The 26,822-nt window shown below is 38.1% G+C and overlaps 1 protein-coding gene across 1 annotated transcript in view; it reads left to right on the forward strand.

The window, feature by feature from the left end:
- Nucleotides 1-26,822, forward strand: part of LOC124292325 (carbohydrate sulfotransferase 15-like) — a 45,394-nt gene that overhangs the window by 3,701 nt on the left and 14,871 nt on the right. Inside the window, exons 2-3 of the mRNA XM_046729395.1 lie at nt 7,382-7,587; nt 18,452-18,713. Of these exons, the coding sequence (XP_046585351.1) occupies nt 7,382-7,587; nt 18,452-18,713 (468 nt within the window). The remainder of the gene's footprint in view (nt 1-7,381; nt 7,588-18,451; nt 18,714-26,822) is intronic.

Raw genomic sequence — 26,822 nt, forward strand, 5'->3', positions numbered from 1 at the left:
AACGTCGGCTAACTTTCCAATAATATCCATAGATTTTAGAATCTATAATAAAAATGCACAACTTAACTACTTGTTTGATAAATGACAACCAAATTAAAAGATTTTCAGGCTGGAAGGACGAAGTTCATTAAAAAACCATCGCCAGCTTTTCTTGGGGACTGATGAAAGGTTCGAAACTGTGGGTCATAAATACATGATAGCTTTTATTGTTGTATGTTAGATATACCCGTTAGACCTAGCCCTTCTACATGTATTTGGGATATATACCTGTTAGAACCAACACCCTATACGTCTTTAAGTATGTTAGATATACCCGTTAGACCTAGCCCTTCTACATGTATTTGAGATATACCCGTTAGAACCACCACCTCCCCCTCTATGTCTTTAAGTATGTTAGATATAACCGTTAGAACACCCCACCCAACCACCACACCACCCCAACACCATCCCAACCCACCCCACCCCCTCTACATGTATTTAAGTTTGTTTGTTTGAACATACATGCATTTTATTCAGTAGTGAAAGGAACTGGGCTCAAGTTATTCAACTTATTAAAGCCCATTAAATAAGTACATGGAGAAATACATGTGATGGACAATGAACAGAGGAAACACATATTACACATTGATTGAAACGCTTACTACGTACAATGAATTTATGGACTTGACTAAAAACATTTGCCTTTATAGTTTGTGGCCGACAAAGGCTGCCGTCCAGAATGGTGTTTATATCGAAGCTAACTTTTAGGATTTCAAAGCCTTGTATCAAAGCGTTGTATCAGCAGCTGACACACTTTGGACATTTTAGAAATAAAGGATTGGCATCTATCACAAGAGCACCACAATGGCAAGCTTTACTTTCAGATAAATTGACACGAAAAAAGATCACCATTCTGGAACTACATGAATGTCTTTACTTAGTATGTAGAATATTCATCTTCTTTTCACCAAATTGGAAATCTTTAGGAATTTTATCATTTTTTCAGATTGTTTCAATTTAAATGATGGAAATGTATTGATATATTTTATTGTGGAGGAGAGATGATTCCATAAACAAGCACAACCATATCTAAATGACTTTTGAAGAACCGTGGTTCTAAACGTTGGAATAGCCAAATTAGACTTGAACACGCAAATTGTCTTGAGAAATAGTTCACTAGATGGTGGATGCAAGTCTGTAAGGCGCTTGCATGTTAACAATTTTGTAAAAGGTTCAATGTGTCTTATGTGTATGTCTAACTTATAAAGGTAACCAACTCGTTTTACTGAACAAACTAGCTCTTGAAGCGAATTTTGGCAGACTGGTTACAATTTTTGCTGCTTCAAGCTGAACCATTTGACGTTTATCAGAAATATATGCAGGGCAATAATTTATTATCCGTCACCTCAAAGCAATCTTCTACGATATGTCTAGCGTACATGTCATATATGTTTGATAGACTATTTCTAGATAGGACATACTTTAACGACCGTAATGAGGAAACTATTTTAGAGGCCTTTTCTATTACAGCGGGTACATGATGAGACCACTTTGTATTGTCTGATAAGATTACACCAAGATGTTTATGTTGATGTTTATGTGCACGCTCCAAATGTTCATTGAGGAAGATCAAGTCAGGGACTTGAGGCGAATGTCTGTGGTTGAAAAGCATAAATTTAGTCTTATTAAACTTTTCTGCCCATTTATTTAATTTTACTAAATCATAGTTGAGAGTAGTCTATGGATTATACATATTTTCCCGCAACACCGATTGATGCGTCATCGGCAATCATTCTTTTGATATTTTATAAATTTCCAGGTAAATCATTGATATATACAAGGATCACAAATGGACAAAGGGCAGATTCTTGAGGAACCCCTGCAGTAACATTTAGTTTTTCATAATGTTCCATTAACAGAGACACACTGTCGTCTATCAGATAGATACTAAGTACGTTTCCACGAACACCAGAGTTTTCTAATTTGTGCAATAAACCTTTATGTCAAGCCCTGTCAAAAGCTTTTGAAATGTCACAAAATACCATACAGTAAAGGTGGCGATTATGTAGGACTGACCATATATTATGATAAATTTCTATGAGTTGAGATGAACTAGAATGAATGGAATTTACTTAAAATGCTGTGTTCATGGAAATGGTTATGCACATGCTTTACCATTATTCTTTAAAGAATTTCCCCCAGGATAGATAGTAAACTAATAGGTCTGTAATTAGTTGGGAGGGATGTATCTCCTTCTTTCAAAATAGGAGTAACATTACCCATTACCCGTTTTGAAATACAGTCACACAGTGATATATTATACAACAAAGAGGTTCAGCTATAACCTTTTCGGTTACAATGACATTGGTTATACCGTTAACACAGCGATGGCTAACAGGTGGCAAAGTCTTGTCGCCATCATTAACATTTGATTCATATACAAAATATTCATTTAATGTTTGAGCTTTATCCAAATCTGTAAAAACTGAAGGTATCCCAGAATCATCAGTTAGTGAGTGAGTGAGTGTGTTGGGTTTTAAGCTGCTTTTAGCAATATTCCCGCAATATCACGGCGGGGCTCTCCAGAAATGGGCTGCACACATTGTACGCATATGGGGAATCGAACTCGGGTCTTCGGCGTGACGAGCGAACGCTTTAACCACTAGGCTACCCCACCGACCAACAAGATTGATGTGTCCCGATGAAGTAGTACCTTTCAACAAAAAATTAAAGATCATCCAATAACTACCTGATTGAGTAGATTGAGGTGATAAATAGTTATCAAAATTAGAATAAAAGTTTTCCTTGGCTATTCTTTTCAGATTATTTACCTTATTTCTTTGCATCAAAATAGGTCAGATGTATTCAGAGATCGAAATGTCTTTTTTCCTTCAGCGTTCTCTTTTTTTTAAAGTATTGTACGAGGGGCGTTGAAAAAGTAGCCAGGCTAACTATATTCTTGATGTCCAATGTTTGCAAAGCTTCTATTTTATTTAGAAGTAATTGTTAGCAAAGTCATTTCACGTATGTGGGTAATGTGGTTAACGAGATATTAGTCATCACAACAAAAATTGGGGTATAATATTTCTTAAACATTTTCAGAACATGAAAAATGATCTGTCATTTGGTACCTCTTGGAAAATGGTATGCCTTCAGATAATAGCATATAAAATATGTTCAGTATAGACTAGGATGACTTCCCGTCAGAGATTTGGATTGCTTGATTTATATTTAGGCGGGGACTGTTTTTTTGAAGGACACCCCCATTTTAATCTTTCAAAAACATTGTGTCCAGATATACAACATATTGAGAGCTGACACTTGTGTGGCCATTCAGTATTTAGTTTGAACGCTTGGAATCATGCATGAATAGAGAGAAAACATTAGAACAAGTTATGTCCTTATGACTCCGTCATCTGAAAGGGGGTGGTCTAGTGTTTCCAAAACAAGCTCTTTTCAGTAAACGTGAAGGGGGAGTCACTTGAACAAGCGATTGTAGTTTCAAATTGCCTTTTTTTGGCACTTTAATATCTAAGTTTGATTCTAGCGGACTTCTACCAATCTCAAACATACAAAATGTTTCTTGCATATTTTGAACCTGATAACCAACATTCAATGTGGTTTTCGTAAAAACAGAACTACCATTGATCACTTAGTGCGTTTAGAATCATTTGTTTAAAACGCTGTAATTAATGAACATCACAGTGTCGATCTTTTTGTAACCAAATGTTTAAATGACAGGCAATTTCAAGAATAGTGGGTTCTACCCTGTCTGATCATTATTAATCAGGATCAGGGTGTCCCACAAGGCAGTATTTTGTTTGTCACATTGTTTAGTAAACAAAATAACAGTTTAGCAAAGGTTTTAAATGATTCAGTTGATGGATCGTTACCCCCACTGCTTGTCTCACACAGTCCACGTCTAAGATATGAGAACGTGGGTGACAAGTATTCAGATTGAGATTAACAGTATAAACGGCATAAGAATGGTGCAAACTGTAAATTTACTGTACATAAACAAAGGAGCAGGGTTCAAAGCACGGGCCTGAACATGAACCTTGGAAAGTTATAAACTACTATATTACGTAAGTGTGGATAAGTCATGAGCCGAAACTGCAAAGAGCGACAATGGCGAGTGACTTCAGGCAACTGATTGATCATGTACTGTAATTAATACGTTCTTTTAGAATTTGGTCGAATGAATAGATAACTATGATTGCTAGTGGCTGTACACTCGGAGCGGTTGAAGGAGCTAAAAATATTGTCCTCCGAAGAGGGTACTTAAGGCCACATCTTTGTTGATCATTGCCAGACTTTTTTAATCGTAAATGTTTGACGTTGTAATTTATGGCTTCGCCAAAATTCGTCAAATCCAGATAGGGTCCATGCAAGTAGCAGAAGTAACGTACGTCCCCATGGTCCCTAGCATGGTGATCTACCTTCAGTTGCTGGCGATCTATAGCCCGATTTTATATTGAGTTGTTTTGAAATAATTTAGCATTCTACACTGAACTCAAGCTAGTTTATATTAATATGTGATAATCTTGTCGTTATATTGTCCTTCGCTGACAGTTTATTAAAAAGTAGTTTATATTAATATGTGATAATCTTGTCGTTATATTGTCCTTCGCTGACAGTTTATTAAAAAGTATATAATAGTCTATATATTGATTTTTAGTACATACCGTTTTTGTCGATATGGCTGAAATATTGCCGATGTGACGTAAAATGTTAACTCATTCACTTGCACATTTTTCCCCTGAAGTTTGGGATGCTTTTATTGGAGATTTTGCGTTTTGTGGGAGTACCAAGATAAAAAATCAAACAAAATTGGGATCGTGAGGCTAAAACATAGCAAAACAAATTTGCTTGAGGTTGACAGATAATATGTAGAAAAAATAAAACCTAAGAACAGCTGTATCATATTCTAGGTGAGTCTGACTACCTTTTGGACTCCCCATGTAGATATACCCGTAAGAACACTACACCATCCCCAACTCTACATGCATTAGTGTGTTAGATATACCCGTTAGAATCTCCCCTCTGTATATGTTGACATATTAAAACCTCAACATATATTTGCCAAAAAATCAAGATCAGAGGACATTTGGAGATTTTATATATATCAGAACGAATATTAGCCAAGAGCACCTTTGATACTACGGTTATGATATTTTCCATAAGTTTTTATAAATGTGAAGGTCGCCCAGTTCATCTGCTGTTCGCACATCGTTCCAACGCACCTGGGTACTACTTTTAAGCAAAATTTATCAGTTCTTTCTTTAATTATCGTGCTAACAATTTTTATATTCGCAAAACTCTCAGATATTTGCTGTGTTGCAAGTTATCTCAAGGTCACTAACTTCAACTTGTGTCGGTGAATCGCGCCACGACACCTTGGTACCAAATTTGAACAAAATCCGTCATTTCTTTCTTGAGTTATCGCCCTAACAAGATTCTATAATGTATGAAATGCAACGAAAAACGAACACACGCGTATTTACGAATGATTAAAACTGTTATTACAATTTACATAAATATTTATTACATTTTACCGCAACTAAAATTATTACAATTTACGTCCATTTTTATTACAATTTGCGTATTACAATTTACGTCAATTCTTATTACAATTTACTTTTTTTGTACAATTTACGTCAAGATATATGACAATTTGCTGCAAGTATTACAATTTACGTTTTTATTACAATTTACGTCGTAACATTGCGCCTCTAAAATCTCCCACTCTCATTTACACGTACAATACAAGTTTATTGTATCGGTCATCCATTCAGTAAAAGCGCTACTCCATTCATTACACACCAAGACCGCCTCCGTGGTGTAGTGGTTAGAGCGTCCGCCCGGAGAGCGCAAGGTCGCGGGTTCAATCCCCGGCCGCCAAAAAACGCTAAAATCTGGTACTTGTTGGTCCCTGCCTGGCGCTCGGCATTAATGGGTACAACAAGGACTGGTCGGCTCGGAGTCAGTATAATGTGTCTGAGTGGGGTATTCATGCTTCACTGCGGCATGGTATCTCAGTGAGCTAGCACTATAAGCCCAGTTTAAGTCTTGGCTAGTACAAGCAGCCACACGTACACACGCATGCATATGAGCACGACGTTAAAACCAATTTCACCTCACCTCACCTCATTACACACCAGTTGACACCGTCTAGCCGTTAAGGTCTCACAATAACACACCGCCTTCTTGTTCACCCTCATTCAGGTTTGTCTAAACTACAGCCCCATATTTACATTGTTTTGGAAGGGTTTATCAATTTAATCTTGTGGTCCTGCACATAGAGCTCAGGTCACAATCAGGTGAAGTTAAGGAACTTCAACGCGGAGAGTCCTTGGATGGGTGACCTTATTTGGCAGCTTGACTCATGAGAGGTTCGTGGATTTCAAGTCTTGCCCCACAACGAAGCACATGAGACATGTCGTCTCACCTTAGGCAAGTGAGTTTGTTCAAAATTGCCTCTTCAGTTTCATTCACTCGTCAACGAAATTGGTAATGCAAACGTTTACGCTAAACCCCAAAATTGAACTGAACTGTACATCACTTGCTTGCTATATATACTCAAGTACTTGGAATAACACTTAATGAGCTCCGGTTATATATGCGCCAGCGCATTAGCAACTTCAGTTGAATCTGTCGTGGTCAATAGCTACATCTACCACAGATACCTCAGACGCTGTAGCTAGTCTTTGTGTTGCTCCTTTTCATTTCCACTAGCCACTTGGGTAAAAATTATCCATTATTTCAGAACTGGGGAGAAAGACCTGAACTATGGGTAGTGGTCTCATTGTCAATCGATGGCAAAGCGTTTCATATGAACGGAAGCCTCGACAAGTCTATGGTCGGATAAGTAATGCACTCACTATGCGATGGCAAAGAGTTTTATATGAACGGAAGCCTCGACAAGTCTATGGTCGGATAAGCAATACACTCACTATGCGATGACAAAGAGTTTCATATGAACGGATGCCTCGACAAGTCGATGGTCGGATAAGTAATACACTCACTATGCGATGACAAAGAGTTTCATATGAACGGATGCCTCGACAAGTCGATGGTCGGATACGTAATACACTCACTATGCGATGACAAAGAGTTTCATATGAACGGAAGCCTCGACAAGTCTATGGTCGGATAAGCAATACACTCACTATGCGATGACACAGATCACGAGTTGCTATGCTGGCGAGAGGCCGTTGTATTAGGACCGTGTGGTTTGCCACCAGACACTGGTCTGTGCTGGGGGCGCTGCTTGCTCCCTTCGTTCTTCTATATATGTTACGTTATTACAACATTACCTACAGAGTTCCAGTAAGAGTGGATGTCCATTCCTCGGATGTGAAATACATTGAGCATGTGTTACATACAATTCACATTCCTCCAGTTGAGATCACGAAGCATGACAGTGTCTATCACTCGTTCGCCAACGTTTCTATGACAGAAATTGAGACCAGCAAACGTGTAAAGGACGCTATGAAGAAACTACAACCATATGCTGTACCTAAACTGGAGACACTGAGACATGGTGCTAATCAGTCAGATATCGAAAAATACAGACAATACTTAAAAAATCTGGACATCATGGGCATGGTAAGTGTTAATTTCTATGTTGTTGAGATCTAGTCCACATGACGACAAATTAGCGCGTTGTTAAAGCGTTCGCTCGTCAGGCAGAAGACCCAGGTTCGATTGCCTACATCGGTACCATGTGTAAAGCACATTTCCAGTGTCCTTCGCTGTGATATTGCCGGTACATAGATGCAATTAGGTAATAATACTAAATCACTAAAAAATATCTCAGTTTCTTATTATGGTGTGGTTTCAATTTAACCTTGAAGTTAAGGTAGCATGTTCATGTACATCTGATGACAGTTATTTATAAAATGTGTTTTTCATAATAGTTACATATAAAACATAGTAAATATGTACACACTTGCTACAATGACATGTTGTCTTGGCCAACAACTTGCTCCAGGCGCTTCTGTCAACGACGCGTCCCGTAGGGCAGGATGTGTAAACAATGTCTGTCAATACGTGCTCTATATTATCGGGGCAATATCTAAGTAAGTGAGATATAAATTCTGGAAAGCGTCAGATAAAGATAATAATACCACGAGTAAACAGTTAGTGTAGACTCAGTGATGGGCATGTAAGGCCAATTGGGTATTTACACACGGGATCTGGCCCTGGGCCCACTTGCACAAAGGGAACCTAACCCTGCGGCTGTATTATGTCCATTTTAGACCATGTGAGTTAAGATCACGGTATATCGCTATCGCTCTGTGAGCACAAACTGAACTGAACTTTGTTAATCTGAGGACGTGGTCCAGAGCATTTTTACTACCAGTCACTGCACGACAAGGCCGATACATTGATGTTTGGAATAGTGTTGGTTATATTCACACGTGGTCCATGTAGATCCGGCTTGTCGGAAGAGGCGACTATGGGATCGGTTGGTCAGGTCCGCTGACTTCGTATCCTAATTGCGTAGATAGATGTTCATGGTGTTGATCACTGGATTGTGGGGTCCAGACCCTCAAGATATAGCTGAATACTGCTGAGTGCGGCGTTAAACAACAAACAAACAAGGAAACAAATATTCAGTGAATGCCTTCTATGGGGATGTTTGGAAAAGTTGAAGAATAGCACTCATCTCCATCAGCGTCTGCCGTACGTCCTCACGAGTTTTTACGTCCTACATGTCAGGGGTAACGACACTAAACCAAATGAATGACATGCACATTAACCATTTGGAATAATTCGGACAGTTTACATTTTCAAATCTTATTCAAATGATTTCATTGAATTTCCAGAGGGAGAAATAATTAGTAAATTGACAATTTCAAATGTTTTGCGCACGTTTTGTATAAATGAGATATCCTTTGTACCTAAACATTTAAAATACATGTACTTAGATATACTCATGTCATATGAATGAGCTGTGTACCGGTTTATTTCCTTTCAAAATCATACACAGGCATGAATGCTCAAACCAGTCACAAATATAACGCTCAAACCAGTCACAAATGTAATGAGTCTCTACACTCTCTGAATTAAAAAGGTTGATAACATCATTCAGTTTGACTTAAATTTCTGATCTCGTTTGTGTCAAATTATACACTGCAGCCTTAGGCTTGGTTGTAGTGACCATAGCGCTGACATGTATAACAGATATATATATATATAGATATATATGTATATGTATGTTGTGATCAATCTGTTATACATGTCAGCTCACTACAACCAAGCCTAAGGCAGCAGTGTATAATTTAACTCCTGGGGTACAATAATTTGTAGCTGAGCAAGTATTCATGCATGTGTTCATCTGATATATTTAGATAAAATTACAAATACACATAACAGCAACTGCTGTCTTTCTGTGTAACTCGCAGTTATTAACTTGTATGATAATCTAGTCATGTGCTGACTTTAATTTGTGTTATATGTTGTATGGTAGCAATGTTGATATAAGCCATAACAGCATGTTCACCAATCCCTATTAATTTATTGAATAAAAATATGTGTAAAATCAATATTTTGAACATGACCAGTTTAGCTTATTAAGAATTACGATGACCATGGCGAAATTTAATTATTTAAAGATGAAAGTCAGTCAGTCGAATGGAAAGAAGAAAAACAACTCAAACACTACAGTTATTTCCTGGATTGTCTTAAAATCAGTGGAACAGTATGATATCTACCTAAATACCACTTTATAGAGTCTTACAGCGAAGTATTTGAAGCAGACACGTTGCTCAAATTAATCCCTCTTTGCTATATTCTTAAAACAGACTCGGTACCGCAATTCTTTGTCGATATTTCTGTAGAATAGTACTATATATGCCCAAATATCACTTAATAGAGTCTTAAGCGAACTATATTAAGCAAACACCTAGCTGAAAGTGACACTTTCTTTCCCACACTCCCAACATAGTGTCTATATCACACGATTTCGGTCCGGCGTGTGTTTATATCTATAGAATTGTATAATATCTACCTAAAACCACTTTACATAGTCTTAAAGTAAACTGTTTTAAGCACACTTGTTGCTGTAATTAAAGTCCAGTGTTCAGTCATATTTGGCCCCGGCTAATTCAATTAACAGCCAATGACACCTGCGTCCAGCCTGCTTATTTACCCCTTCTATAATTGCAAGCTGATGTTGTTTTTCAATCACCCCAACTGCCGTTAATTACCTGTCAGGAGTTCATTGGTATTGAATAGCCTACCGTTTCACTAATAACTTGTTTCACGAATAAGAATGCAATCACTGGACACTGAATAACATTGTAAGTAATAAAATGAGACACGTTACCTTATTACAGTATGGAGTGATATATTATATGGTTTGAGCAACCAAAGGTATTAAAACCATCGTTTTAGAAAGAGCATAACCCCGACTGAGGAGCTCAGGATCGGAGAAGTTTGTTTTTAATGTGAATATTTTGTGAGGAAAAGGTGCTTGCATATGCCGTTTCGCGATGTGATAAATTGTAACCATCTCCGATAATCCAGTTTTCCTAAACACACTTTTCAGTTTTCCCTTAGATACAGTGTCCCATCTGATCTGACCTCCACATGTATGAGTGAGTGCGTGAGTGAGTGCGTGAGTGAGTTTAGTTTTACGCCGCACTCAGCAATATCCGAGCTATATGGCGGCGGTCTGTTAATAATCGAGTCTGGACCAGACAATCCAATGATCAACAGCATGAGCATCGATCTGCATGTGTCAACCAAGTCAGCGAAACTGACCACCCGATCCCGTTAGTCGCCTCTTACGACAAGCATAGTCGCCTTTTATGGCAAGCACATTGGTTGCTGAAGACCTATTCTACCCCGGATCTTCACGGGTCTCCACATATATGGCTATAACTCACCGAGTTGTACAGTATTGCTATATTTACAGTACAGCAGCATCCACTATTGGAACTTTAGAAATATAGTACAATGTTAGAACATTTCGTTTCTGATGTTTGATCCTTCAAAGGTAATGGAAATTCGATATATATATTATATATATATTCGAGATATATGCGCATCTCTCTAGATGCTGGTGAAATAAATTCACTTCTCTCACTGAGAGATTTAGAAGTTGTATAGTCAGATAAGGACAAACTTATGCATGCACTTTATTCAGGTTATGCGACGTTTTGATACATATTCTTGTATCGTTTCAAGCAAGTATGAGTTAGGTAGAAACAGTGTTATATATAAATGATTAACAAAAACAACGAAAAGTTAATTGGGAAGTAGAGTAACAATGTGATGACAGTGGATTACATGTAGAAGTCAGTGACAAGGGAATGCGTGGTGGCGGGTGGTCCTGGGTCACAAATCAGTTGAAGTTAAGCAACGTTGAGCGCGGAGAGACCATGGATGGGGGACCATGTGTGGCATCAGGACTTCTGTCCTGCCCCACAATGAAACACCTTACGCAAGTGAGTTTGTTCAAAATTGCCTCTGTTCAAACAGCAGAAAAAATGGGTACCCGGTGGGATAAGTCATATGACTATTACATTCTAGCGGCTAACAGCTATCCGGGCAAATAATGTTGTGCTGTTTATGCGCGCTTTGAACATGCCCCTTTGTGGTGTGGAGAATTTCGCGGTATAAGTACCCTCATTATTCTTACATGTAAAAGCCAACGGGATGTACAGAGCAGGAGAATTTGGTCATGTTTATACAAGGTAAACAAGCAGTATGTAGAGGGGATGAAATAACTTTGATCTCTATTGATCAGGGGTCGGTGTCGCTTGATGTGGAAGGCTTCGGTTAATCTTCGTTTGGTCAGGCTGGCTGGTTGCCAGTGTTGTGTACTCTGTCCAGTTGAGTTGATGCTTGGGGTTGGTCTGGATATGTTCTGAGATATATTTCACAAGACGTTTGTGTAAATAAGCATGTTAAATTCCGAGAAGCTAATTATAAGTTTACTTTCTCTCATTTAAAATACCCTTTGGCGGTTAAATATGAATAATGGGTGTAAGGCGGTGTCACGTGTACATCCTACACACATAAAGTGTACATGTTACCTTAACATTTGTACGTTTACCGTCGCCATACGATGTTTTCATCAATGTTGCGTTTCTTTATTGTGCTAGTATATGTCTGGGAGATACATGTGTGCTATCAGTGCTGTGTGAATCAGGCTATCAAACACATTTACTACCCGAGAGCCGAAAACCACGTAGGGGACGTGTAACATCTGTAGTCAAGCATATGAAGTCGTTATATATTGAGATGTTTGCACAAGCTGTTGGTAGGCCGCGCCCGTTGTTTATTATGACTTTTATGATCTACTGTTGATGATTAATATTCGCTAAGAAACAGACTTGATGAATGTAATATAAGAAGCTTAGAGAACAAACAGGGGCTGTCCCCCTTTCATATAGGGTGCCGCAATTCTCTATGCAGTGTTGCGTCCCTTAGGCGTAACAGGCACGGCAATCCGTCAGTTCGAATCTCGGATTCACCCTGATTATGATGTGTTGGTCAGCAACATGGCTACATTCGGGATATCACCGAATAGTGGGTCGGATCAGTCAAAACTTGAGCACTTTGGGTTAAAAGCACCCACCTTGGCACACTTATATGTTGAATCATTCAGAACATTTCTAGATATGGATCAGCCTCAGCAGTGCCACCTGGTGGCAGAAAATCCAAGATGGCCGCCAATTTGACTAAAATACAATCGATGCTCAGTATAATTATCATAACTATCTAGTCATATTCAGTATTTTATTAAGGATTAATTGGAACAGTGATGTACACGTTCCTTATTTATTATGCAGCGCTACCTGGTGGTAATTACTTAATTATCAGAAATTGACTTGTTGTACTGCTATTATTCGTAAGTTACTATCTTTTGGCTTTGGATAAGTTAATGATATTTAGATAAATCTAATATTGTGAAAAATACATTTTAATTAGCAATAGATGAATGTATATATATGACTATTATTTTCACTCTTGTGTATGAACTGTTCCTACTATGCTTCATAATGTAAGAAGTATTCCGGCTAGTATTTTACAAATGCAAAGTTTCAGAGAACAATTTAAAGCAGATGCCTTTCAGTACCTACTTGCATGTAAACAATTCTGTTGTATTATGAACCCACCATCACATCACAAGACAGGTGTACATGTATATATTCTTGTGATGAAATATCCGCTATAAGGGTGAAAATTTATTTTGGGGAAAGTGCGTTATAAATAATTAACATTATATCCATGAAACTGAACCTATGAAACCACCTTACTTTGTTTACGATATGGCCAGGAACATCAGGTCAATACATCTCTCAACAGTTCCATGATTCAGTTACTTGAAACCCTTTCCTTGACAGTGGCATACAGCAGTGCACTTTAGACCAGCTTTGCTACATTTACAAAGGCCTGTGCAATATTTCTTACAGGTGCAGTGTGTCAGTTCATGACACTGTTCCTGTGCCTGACCTAGCGTTGTCCACTACGATATCCATGCCTACCTCCAACCCCAGTCAGCAGGACGTGGCAGATATGCACCTGACCTTCCTGTAATGTTTGCGTGTTGGTTTAAGGCTGCCTGTGTCTGTCTTGAAAAGAGATGCTGTCTCGCGTTTATCTGACTGACGTTCCCAGTCATGCATAAGAATGACAAACCACTCAAGGAACTGCATTGTATTGTCAGATATATTGCTGGGGCATCTGCTAGTGACAGGAATGATTGGTGACTTCACTGATATACATCCCAAGACTGTGTAAGCAGTCCTAATCAGCACCATTTCGTGCCCACCATGTGAAGCAGCAGATATGTGCAATACAAGACTACCATGTACAAGACTGGCAAGAAGCTTTGTCAGTTACTTGGCACAAGTGATGATGGTTTGATTATTCTCCATAGACCACGTTTTTCTCTAGTGAATGCTTTAAGGCTGTCTGTTTAGGTGTCCCAAACAATGTCCAGCCTGTCCTGGTGTTCAAGATACAGGGAGATGTATGGCAGAAATACACTCTGGATATAGTCTTGAAATATTATGGATGTTCTTGGGTGAAGCATCTGCACAATCATGTCGCCATCAAGTATCACTGCAGAAACTTCTGGAGTAGCATCTGGTGGCTCTGCTTGTAGATGTTGTACAAGAGGATCTGCTTTGCTACGAGGTATAATTTCACCCACCAATAAAGGAGGCCATTGTTGATTTTCATGCTCGATGAAATCTGTATGTCTCCTCGTCTTCATAGGAGGAAGAGCCTTCCGTCTTGAAAACAGTGGCAACTTGTTCTCCGTTATTGGTTCCTATATTGGTTTTGATCTGTCAATGAACCTTTCTTTTACAAAACTCTCATATTGAATTGAATTGTTGAATCATTCTAGACACTTTTGGTCCTGCAACCACCCATCCTAATGGGTTTTCTGTCAGCTCAACTGCACCTCCATCTACTTTCACACTTGTTCATGAGCCTCATCTAGTGTCATGGAAGAGAACGGTCGTTAGTTTTATGTGCTACAGGTCTACCAGAACAAAATTTGTGGTACAGTGCTGAGTGTTCCACTGATATGGAAGACATGTTCCTTCTGAGAACTGAAAGCCATCGTGCATAGATGACATGATCTAACATAAAGACCCATTCTATTAATATTTTGACAAGTGATGCTAAATACTTTGGGAAATCTGCTTTTCGAATTGCTCCAACCAGGCACAATATGCAAAGCTCAAGTTAAAGAACAAGGGTTCAATACTGAAACTGGGATTGAGAAGCTGACTTTGCATCACACCAGCTTCTAAAAGTCAAAATGTCTTCTTTTTTTGGTTCTGTTTCCTGATAGTGAGCATATGCCTGGTGTTGTAGTGGGAAGAGTGTAGCAATGTGGGTACACTTGATAAAGGAATCAGCAGCCCCGCTTGAGGCAAACCCAGCTACGCAAATTGGTGTTGTTCATCCACTTCCTTCAAGCCAGTCTTCAAGGATCCTGAACTCATACAGTGGTTGATCCATGGTAAGCACAGGTAGCTGAGCTGTGTGTAAATGCTCAACAGCTTTTTTACCACATTCATTGAATGTTGTATCATAGCAACAGAGTGTTCACATTCACGAAATAGTGGCATAAGGGCAATTTTTGTTGGAGGGTCTGTTTCCCATGACAGGAAATCATCATTGCCCATCTCTTGTTTTCCCAGTAGTCCTTTCATGTGTTCTCACACCCATGATCAAGTGTTGTGTTAACACCACAAAGGTGTGTAAAAGTTCCTTTAAAGGCGCACAAAATGATAACACAAAATTGGGGCACACTGGTACAGACTAACGGCAGCTTGACAGTGATCTTCCTATTTCTCCAATGAGTTGAATTTTATCTTAGATTGTTCAAGGGAGATAATTCCAATACTAATTGCAAAGGAACTGATTGCATTTAAAGCGACCATACACATATGTGTATACATTAACAGAATATATTTTAAACTTCATAGCTATAAAACAATAAACATTGTGGAACACAATTAAATGGATCAATAATGTATTCATCATGTTAATCAGGTGTTAATTATTTTATAAATAACAAAAGGTATAATTCTAAATGTACAAGGAAAATCATTTTGGTATTAATAGCTAGAACATTCAGTAATGCATAACAAGGATTTTTTTAAATCCTAAATTGAATTGACAAATAATACTGATATTGTGTACAAACAAAATTATAGCCATAATCGCCCCAGTAGAGATGGTGCATTTTAAATACCTGCATCAGAATCGTGTTACCTCCAACAGATCGACATCGTGAAACACTTCACCTGCATCACTTTTGTCTAACGTCCTACAGTTCGACACCGTGAAACTCTCCACCTGCATCACTTTGTTCTGTAGCCTTCATAAGTTCGACATTGTAAAACACTTCACCTGCATCACTTTGTTGTGTAGCCTTCATAAGCTCGACATTGTGAAACTCTTCACCTGCATCACTTTGTTCTGTAGCCTTCATAAGCTCGACATTGTGAAACTCTTTACCTGCATCAATTTGTTCTGTAGCCTTCATAAGCTCGACATTGTGAAACTCTTTACCTGCATGACTTTGGTCTAACCTCTTACAGTTCTACATTTTGAAATTCGTCGCCTAAATCACTAAGGTCTAACCTACTACATGTACAGTAGTTCGACATTGTCGAACGTTTGGTCTAACCTCCAATAGTTTGACATTGTGAAACTCGTCACCTGCATCACTTTGCTCTAACCTCCAAAAGTTCGACATCGTGAAAAGATTCACATGCATCAATTTGGTACAACCTCAAATAGTGTGACATCGTGAAACACTTCACCTGCATCACTTTGGTCTAACCTCCAACAGTGTCAACATCGTGAAACACTTCACTTGCATCACTTTGGTTTAACTTCCTTCAGTTCAACATCGTGAAACACTTCACTTGCATCACTTTGGTCTAACCTCCTACAGTTCGACATCGCGAAATATTTCACTTGCATCACTATGGTCTAACCTCCTACAGTTCGACATCGTGAAACACTTCACTTGCATCACTTTTGTCTAACCTCCTACAGTTCGACATCGTGAAACACTTCACCTGCATCACTTTAGTCTAACCTCCAACAGTGTCAACATCGTGAAACACTTCACTTGCATCACTTTGGTCTAACCTCCTACAGTTCGACATTGTGAAACACTTCACTTGCATCACTTTGGTATAACCTCCAAAAGTGTCAACATCGTGAAACACTTCACCTGCATCACTTTGGTCTAACCTCCAACAGTGTCAACATCGTGAAACACTTCACTTGCATCACTTTGGTTTAACTTCCTTCAGTTCAACATCGTGAAACACTTCACTTGCATCACTTTGGTCTAACCTCCTACAGTTCGACATCGCGAAATATTTCACTTGCATCACTATGGTCTAACCTCCTACAGTTCGACATCGTGAAACACTTCACTTGCATCACTTTTGTCTAACCTCCTACAGTTCGACATCGTGAAACACTTCACCTGCATCACTTTAGTCTAACCTCCTACAGTTCGACATCATGAAACACTTCACTTGCATCACTTTTGTCTAACCTCCTACAGTTCGACATTGTGAAACACTTCACTTGCATCACTTTGGTCTAACATCTCCAATCAGTTCGACATCACAGACATATTGAAACACTTAACTTGCATCACTATGGACTAACCTCCTACAGTTCGACATCGTGAAACACTTCACCTGCATCACTTTGGTCTAACCTCCTACAGTTCGACACCGTGAAACACTTCACTTGCATCTCTTTGGTCTAACCCCCTACAGTTCGACATCATGAAACACTTCACTTGCATCTCTTTGGTCTAACCCCCTACAGTTCGACATCGTGAAACACTTCACTTGCATCCCTTTGGTCTAACCTCCTACAGTTCGACATCATGAAACACTTCTCTTGCATCACTTTGGTGTAACCTCTAACAGTTCGACATCGTGAAACACTTCACTTGCATCACTTTGGTCTAACCTCCAACATTTTCGACATCATGAAACACTTCACTTGCATCACTTTGGTCTAACCTCCTACAGTTCGACATTATGAAACAATTCACCTGCATCACTTTGGTCTAACCTCCAATATATTGACTTTGAGAAAACTTTCAGCTGCATCACGTTGGTCTAACCTCCAATATATCAACTTTGTGAAACTCTTCACCTACATCGCTTTGGTCTAACCTCCTACAGTTCGACATCGTGAAACAATTCACCTTCATCACGTTGGTCTAACCTCCAATATATCAACTTTGTGAAACTCTTCACCTACATCGCTTTGGTCTAACCTCTTACAGTTCGACATCGTGAAACAATTCACCTTCATCACGTTGGTCTAACCTAAAGGGGTGTAGTGTAGTGTGGTGTGGTGTGGTGTGGTGTGGTGTGGTGTGGTGTGGTGTGGTGTGGTGTGGTGTGGTGTGGTGTGGTGTGGTGTGGTGTGGTGTGGTGTGGTGTGGTGTGGTGTCGTGTGTTTAAAAGTAAATGATTAACTGCAGCCGTTGTTAGTTCTTTATGTAACGATACCATCACTGGGAGTGAGTGAGTTAAATTGTAGTCCACTTTTAGAGATATTCCAGCAATATCACGGCAAGGGACACCAGGAATAGTCTTCACACATTGTAGCCATGTGGGGAATCGAACCTGGGTCTTCGGTGTGACGAGCGAACGCTTGATCCACAAGGCTACCCTACCGCCCCTATACTATCACTGTGTCGCCTTACATCAGGCATAACTATCTGCATTTCAATTTGTTGTAGATGAACGAGTAGCCATAGAATAATGAACAATTGCAATACATCAAAAGGTTCGATCAATCGGTACAGTTGTTCCAGTTTTCGTGAATATAAATGTTGCATATTAAATAACAGTCGTGATCAGGGAGTCGAAACTTCGGAAAAAACACACTGACATGGATGATCTTATTTGCAATGTTACGTATTGATTGTTTTTTACTTCAGACCATGCCTGCATTTTTAAGTGATTATAAGAACCCATGTTGGAAGGAAGCACCGGGTCCGTCGTCTTACTGTAGACTTTTAGCTCCAAAGAAAAGACATTCGCCAGTTCGAGCCACTCCAGTTCTGCGCTGCTTGCCGTACTTTATTTTCATTGGTCAACCCAAATGTGGCACAACTGGCATATACCATCGTCTTGGAAAACACCCGGATGTGACTCTACCTAACAATAAGGAACCTTTCTGGTTCAACAGGAAGCGGTTTTGTGAGTTTCACATGTGATGATGCAAAAATTATTATGCAATTAGTACTGGTACCCAACAAACATCTATTGTACTACATGTCTGGAAGGTTAGAATTGGTCTTCAGTAATCCATGCTTGGCTTAAAAGGCGGCTAACGGGATCGGGTGGTCAGGCTCGCTGATTTGGTTGACCCATGTGAACGTATCCCAATCGCGTAGATCGATACTCATTCTGTTGCTCACTGGATTGTCTGGTCCAGACTCGATTATTTACAGTCCGCCATCATAAAGTTGGAATATTGCTGAGTGTCAATGGGTGAGCAATGGTCGTTCTGTTTTCTTGAGAACTAAGCATGCAGTGTAAGTGTAGAACACGGAGTGATAAATATTTCAGTTGTAAAATGGATATTATTATTGCATCTTAGAGAAAGTAAAAGCCATCATTGCATTGAATAGAGAGTGGCATGTCAAGTATAATTTAGTTCCGGATAATGGTTTTCTCATTAATAGAAGTTCAACCGATCGTTGACAACTTTTTCAAAAACCCGTTTTGTCTTTTGAAAGCAACAAAAAAAAAAAAAAAAAAAAAAAAAATAAACAGAAAAGGTACTCCGACCGGTAGTCAAGTATACAGTCTGCAAGACGGCTGTGAAGATGCATATTTGGCGTTACCGCTCCGCTTCCATATAAACGTTGAAATTCCCGACAAAATGACATGGGTTCTTCGTGTCCCTGTCTCAACTGAAAGGAGCAATAGCAGTTGCCATAGCTCGTGGCAGGTTTCCACAATGAGACACACAACACAAAGTATTTCCCAAATGTAACCATGTGATTAGATATATGTATCGTCCAAGGCCCATATGATTACCTCTGAAATGTAGGGTTCATTTGGCCGCCAAAGTTACCTTGGTTTCGAAGGTCATGACCAGATTTTACTCTTTTGAATGCTCGGTCATGGGTAAATTGATTATTAACACATTGACAGAAAATAGCATTTATTGAAATGGTTCGTTAGCGTGCAACATTCCCGTTAGTTACGTTATGCGGTAACAGGTAACCTATGGCATGGACTACCATATCAACTGGGAATACACCATGACTATTAAGAACAATAGATACAAATTGATATGAAGGAACTGTTGCTTGGTTATGATGACGTGACTGACTCATCATTCTTGGATGAGCAAAGAAAGATAGAATTATATATTTAAGAGGTTTCTGTTATGTTTTCATGTGATGTTAATCATAGTCCAACAGTATATCCGATCCATCAGCAACATCCGTCATTTAATAACCGCAGAAGCTGAAAAGGTACTTGTCCGTGGTCTAATAACATCAAGACCTCCACTGGTTGCCAGTAAAAGCTAGAATAGAGTTCAAGCTTCTCTGTATCACCTATCGATGCCTGCATAACACCAGCCCTGACTATCTGTCTGAACTCTTGACTCCATACACTCCAGCACGTAAACTCCGATGAAACTCCTCGAAGCTCCTAAACATCGACTGAAAACATTTGGCTCCAGATCCTTCTCCGGCACTGCCCCTATCCTCTGGAACTCACTTCCATCAGAGTTGAAATTGTGTCCAACCTTTGAGAAATTCAATGAAGACTAAAGACCCATATGTTCTCCAAGTACCATAGTGACATTTAGTCAGCACTGACTTTTATCTTTATACAATCCCCTTGTGGCGCCTTGAGCAGGCATATCTATCTGGATTGCGCGCATTATATGTACGTTAATAAATATTATCTTTGGATTTTTTCTTTCCAAAATGATGTTACAAATATCATAACAGCAGTGACACTATTAGTGACACATCATTAAGCTTGCATAATTTATGTTGTGTATATTCAGAAAAAAATATTATGTTATGTATACCCAAAAATTCAAAAATAATCCCCCAAAATTAAACAAACAATGGGTTGTTGTTATTTTCTTTATTTAATGTCGCACGCACAACTAAGGTATTTCGGCGACGGTAAACAATGGGTACATTTGTGCGTTTTAAATACAATTTCAATTTGACACTGGGCGATTTCAGTTGAGTAAATGTACTTAAAATATCAAAGGTTGCGATGTTTTCACGCTAAATTGGGATGCCCTTTCCAATCACTGTCGGCACAGTAGATGTATTTGGTTGAAACATATTTTTATTTCGTCAAAGAAACCTGGATAGGCGAACAAGCCTGGTGGCTTATACAAACGCCGCTCCAGTACATTGTTCCATTAGTTGGATACATAATTGAAATAATTTACCGTATAAAGTAGTTTTCACATCGTATCCTTGAATATAAAAATACATCGTTGTTCTTAAATTTTGATAGTTCCGACATAATAGAAGGTGCATTTACCATCTAAACATTCTGCAATCCAATTATCTAATAACAAACTAGTTTTCCCCCATTAGATTTTAGTTGGTGCCGTTTTCGCCATAAGATTTGTAGCCGTTTTCGCCAAGTCGAGGTTCCGTTATATCCAAATGGTGCCGTTTTCGCCAAGTGCCGTTTTGCTGTGGTGACGTTTTAGCCTGAACCCAAACATTATGACGACCATCTTAGTTCTATTATTTCTGAGAAACCTTTCTTTACACGTGCTATATATCATTTGATTAATGACGCCTAGTATAAATGAAAGATATTAAATATGTAATAATTATCAACTCCTGAAAGACTTAGCAGAATCATGTTTAGGGACACTTGTTTAGGAAACCAATCACCTACTAACAGACACAGCAAAAATAACAAGGTTTCCAGATTTCCGGAAACCTACATGAAACTGGGTAATGCCAGAATCATGTAGGTTTCCGCTTTCGGTAACTATGATTGTTTGTTTCCGGCAGTTTCCTGTTGCTGAAACTAACACGGAATATAGAATTGTCGGAAACAAACAAGGTTAGTTTCCAGAAATGGAAACTGACAGTAAAGTATCATTGTTAGTTTCCATTGCATAAAGCAACTGGAAACCATCATTGATGGTTTCTATTAGTGAGAACTTGAATGAAACGATCGTAGAAAATAAATTTGACTCCATATGCATATATCCATAAACCTACATTAACCTACGTTAAACTGCCTATGTATCAATAGGTTTTAGTTTCGTGATGTCAGTGTTTCTGTACATCAGAATTCAAATAAAAGATATTGTCACATAAAATAAAATTTATTTCAGGAAAACGGAAACCTAATTGAAAGAATATGGAACCTGAAGATTCTTTACGTTTTGTTTGGTACACTTACGGAAAACTTAAATTTATAAGAGATTGATGGTACATTTAAAAGCTATTTAAGCAGTGTAAATCAAATATAGTTTGCAACGACCACAAAAGTAGCGGATGATTTGGCCTATTTTCAGTGTACCATGGTTTCCCTTTTGGTTTTTGTGTGAACCATATGTTATCGATTTTATTCGTTTGATTAGTTACAGATACCTGTGGTGAGACAGACATCCATTACCATAGCTATTTCACAGCAAGTCGTATGTCTGCAAATTTGGCAGTTGCGAATGAGATTACATATAGTCATTGAAGACAGCGGTGTTTATCCAGTTATCTAGAATATCTATGATAAACATTAGCAAAGTATTTTGAGGTAGGTTTCTGTCATAATCTAGTTTCACATAGTATTTATACTTTTACCTCATAATCCTAGCATAATTAATTATTATTATATTTATATGCGCTTTGACACCTCTAAGAGATTTGCACGATCTGTTTTCAGTGAATTTTTAAAATGACTTTAATTTCTAGATATGTTAAAGTATAAGTGAATCATATTTCACACACATTTGTCTGTCTCGCCTAGAAGAACTTCACAGCGAAACGTTTGAAGGGGAATGATTTTGTTGAATGCTACAACAAACATAAGAAGAAAATACAGATAACCAAGTAACGTTATAGCAAAACTATTAGGCTATTACCTTGTGGGTTGTAGTCAAAAGGGCCAAAGGACAAAAAGGACAAAATTGAAAAAGTCAAAAGGGCCAAAGGAAAGTCAAAAGGGCCATAGGTGAAACGAGAACATGAAAACTAATATATACAGTATATATTGTATATTTTTTATTATGTTAATATTTATTATTATTATTTGTATCAATATGTAAATAGTAACAAAAGTAATCATTTATAGTGTGACCATCATACACTCGATAGTTGATATTTGATTAAATATTTATGTAATCATTACACAAACAGTTGTATGGTTGACTATACTCATAGCATAAACACGTTTAAAACCACTACTGTTATCTTGTTTTGATTACTGACTACTTGTAATCATTACACAAACAGTTGTATGGTTGACTATACTCATAGAATAAACACGTTTAAAGCCACTACTGTTAATCTTGTTTTGATTACTGACTACTTGTAATTATTACACAAACAGTTGTATGATATAAAGTAAATAATTAACCACTCTGAGATTTTTTAAATAAACAACACTGAGACACCTCTGATATGTTTAGAATGTTTAAGATTAGAACTACTGCAACAACATGTAGTGAATTTCTGTTAATCTTAATATTTTCTAAAAGTTTGGCCCTTTTGACTTAAGTCTATGGCCCGTTTGACTTTCCTTTGGCCCTTTTGACTTTTTCAATTTTGGCCCTTTTGGCCTTTGGCCCTTTTTAGCCTGTTCTCTTACCTTGTTCGAGGAATGTATCCATCAATATCCACATAAAGGAACGATATGCCATTCATCTGCAGCTGACAAAAAACTGCTCCATGTCTAATAGTTACATAATGTCCAGAATTCTTTTTTAAAAAACAATGAGCGATCAACGTATTGTCTATTAATTCTTGAAGGAAGGTCGTTGTGTTTACACGACAGAATGTGGGTGTATTCAGTATAGGTTAGTAACTCTACAAACATAAACCCTACCTTTTGACATATCCGTTGGGCAAGATAAACGTAATAAATCAATTAGCGTGCTATCGTGTAATCCTTTCATCTGTGTTTTTTTTTTTAACTCAGTTGATAATTCCTTTTGCTGCACCTCCATGCATGTATTACATAATATGAAATACATCAGATCTTAATTTGAATATTTAGTGCAGACTTGAGAAATGCTAAATGGGAATCTTGTCGGGTAATCTGAGTGGTGTTACCACTAATTATACCTGTTATAAATTCATTAATTTGACCATGAATTGAATGATGACAAATAAACAGGTGTAGGTTTATATCACCAAACACGGGTTACAGCGATGGAGTAGTGACCGCTGTATTGCATACAATTTTAATTGCCTAAAACACTTAGGGGTCGACGCTGTTTGAGGATATGAACGGAACTTCATCGTTGCATAAGAAATGCAGCATTTGCATTCTAAAGTTAGAAAGTGTGTATACCTAAAAGACAATTTATTGCAAGTAAATCTTGCAATGGCAAAGTGGGGATGGTTTACTTTACGGATGCCAATATATCAAATGCGCGCTTTTAATATAACAGGTCATCAGACATCACGTTGTTTCTTGTAAAAAACACAGAAATAGGATCAAATTGGATCGGTCATCATATCGTCGACGCATCAGAAAATCTGAAAAAGCTTACACTGCTGCAATACTTTATTACAATCAGACTAGAACTACATCCACCGTTCTTATTGTTTCATTGATTAGGTTGAAGAAATTCTGCTGCCAAGGTAGACAGCTTCCCGGTCCCTGTGTCCGTCCCGGTCGATGGAGCAGGTGCTGTCCACCTGGCAGCCAGATCACGTAACCGGAAGCGCTTGATTAGGAATGAATAAGGCCCCGCGAGATGTGATGGTCATTGTAAAAAACAAACAATTTACATAAACACATATTGCAGCTATCAGTGTTTTTCTAAAACTGTGAAGGGTAAGCAGACTATAGGCATGTTTACGATAGAATTTTCAAAAATAATTGAGCACCCATAAGTCGTTGTTTGAAATGCCGCCATCTTTGTTCAAACGTACAAGCACGAGATTGGAAAAACTTCGTAATTGTTGTTTTGAAGTGAGGTCTATGAGAGGAAGGTACATGTAGTAGAAATGGTCTGTATACAATTTTCTTGAAACATGGCAATATATTTCACAATCGAAGCTTTGGAACTGAGGATCCGGAGTCTTGAGCGATCTCAACGGAAACCCAGGGCAGAGAAATTAGCTGTAGCCCGTCCTTGTCAGGTTAGTTTCAGATCAAATTGAAATTCATTATTTTCTTCTTATCATAGCAGTCAGTTTGCATTGAATTAAACGTTTTCGGTAGCACCGTTATTTTAATGGTAATATGCAGCAAAGAATTTAAACAAATATTGATGAAATAAGGAGATTATGGTAATTAAGTGGAAAATATTACCAATCGACATATGCTATAATCCAAATGTGTGTCTCTTTATGTTTTAGACTGTTGTGAGAAGAATCCTGCAAAAAATCGTGGAGTCCCTTGAAAATCCACTAAAACGGACTTATTTAAGGTAAAATAACTTTCTCCAAGTTTTATTATTGCTCGACATGATCATAATATATATTTTGGGTTTTAACATTTATAAGATTACGAATGTCATTGCCTCCACCATTTTACACATAAATGCAAACCGAAATTAAAATTGTCATCAACTCGTTTTTTGTTCACACTTGGGTTAATCTAGCATATAATTATTTCATTCTGTCAATTAGCTATATTTAGTAGAATTGACATAGCATACCAAAGCTTTGTGTAGTGCATAATTTCTACTTAATCATGTTGACCATCTTAATAAAATACTTCTGATACCCTCTCAGTAATGCATATACCACAATTACGAGGGACAGTCAAAAAGTAGTGAGCCGGACCTAGTAAATGATACAAATGCAGCTGTTTTTATGTTTTATTTTTCTACATATTATCTGTCAACCTCAAGCAAATTGGTTTTGCTACGTTCCAGCCTTACGATCCCCATTTTGTTTGAAGTTTTATCTTCGTACCCCCCAAAAGCGCAAAATCTGCAATAAATGCACCACAAACTTCAGGTAACAAAATATGCAAGAAACATTTTGTGTGTTTGAGATAAGTAGACGTCCGCTCAAACTTAGATATTATAGTGGATAAAAAAGCAATTTGAAAGTACAATCGCTTGTTAAAGTGATTCCCCTTTCATGTTTAATGAAACAGCTTGTTTTGAAGACACTATCCACCCCCGTTCAGACGACGAATTCATAAGGACATAACTTATTCTAATGTTTTCACTTTTTCACACATGATGCTAAAGGTTCAAAGTAAATACTGAATGGTCACACAAGTGTCAACTCTCAGTATATTGTAATCAGGGCCAGCTTGAATATCTGGACACAATGTTTTTGAAAGACTAAAATGGGTGTGTCCTTAAACAAACAGCCCTGTCTAAACATAAATCAAGCAATCCAAATCTTTGAATGTTGCATGACGGGAAGTCATCCAATACTATACTAACGTATTTTATATGACAATATCTGAGGGCATACCATTATCCAAGAGGTACTAAATGACGGATCGTTTTTCATTTTCTGCATTTTTTCTAGAAATATTATACCCCAATGTGTTGTGATGACTAATATCTCGTTAATCACATTACCCACATATGTGAATTTTTTTTATAGGACTTTGCTAATGATTCCTACAAACTAAAATGGAAGCTTGTCAAACATCGGACATCGAGAATATAGTTAGGCTGACTACTTTTTGACCGACACTCGTATTATCACACCACAACATAACTGTAATAAAATTATCTAATGAGACCAAGTGCCTCTCTCAAAAATACATGCTGGACATAACTTTCAGAATGCATGAATTGTATTTTTCCTCCAGAAACTCCAACAGCGCCCGATGAATCTAGTAGTATTAACTGGACTGAGAAAAGAAAACAGAAGGTGGCTGCATTCCCTAACCCCAGAATTGACATCGCCTGTGGTTTCCGACGAAGAGGACTGTAATCTTGTCCACTCTGTTGGATTTATATGGGAAAGCGAGAAGCTGCTGCACTATAAGACTTTACTGGACGATTGTAGGACAAAATCCCCTGTGGACAAAAGCCCCCTAGGACAAAAACCCTTAGGACAAAATCCCAAAAGGACAAAACCTCCAAATGAGGACCTCTGGACAAAACCCCAAAATATGTTTTAACTACTGAGTGATTGACTTAAGTGACATGTT

Source organism: Haliotis rubra, unplaced genomic scaffold (assembly GCF_003918875.1).
Source record: "Haliotis rubra isolate DU_JTF1 unplaced genomic scaffold, ASM391887v1 Scf513, whole genome shotgun sequence".
Lineage (NCBI taxonomy): Eukaryota > Metazoa > Mollusca > Gastropoda > Lepetellida > Haliotidae > Haliotis > Haliotis rubra.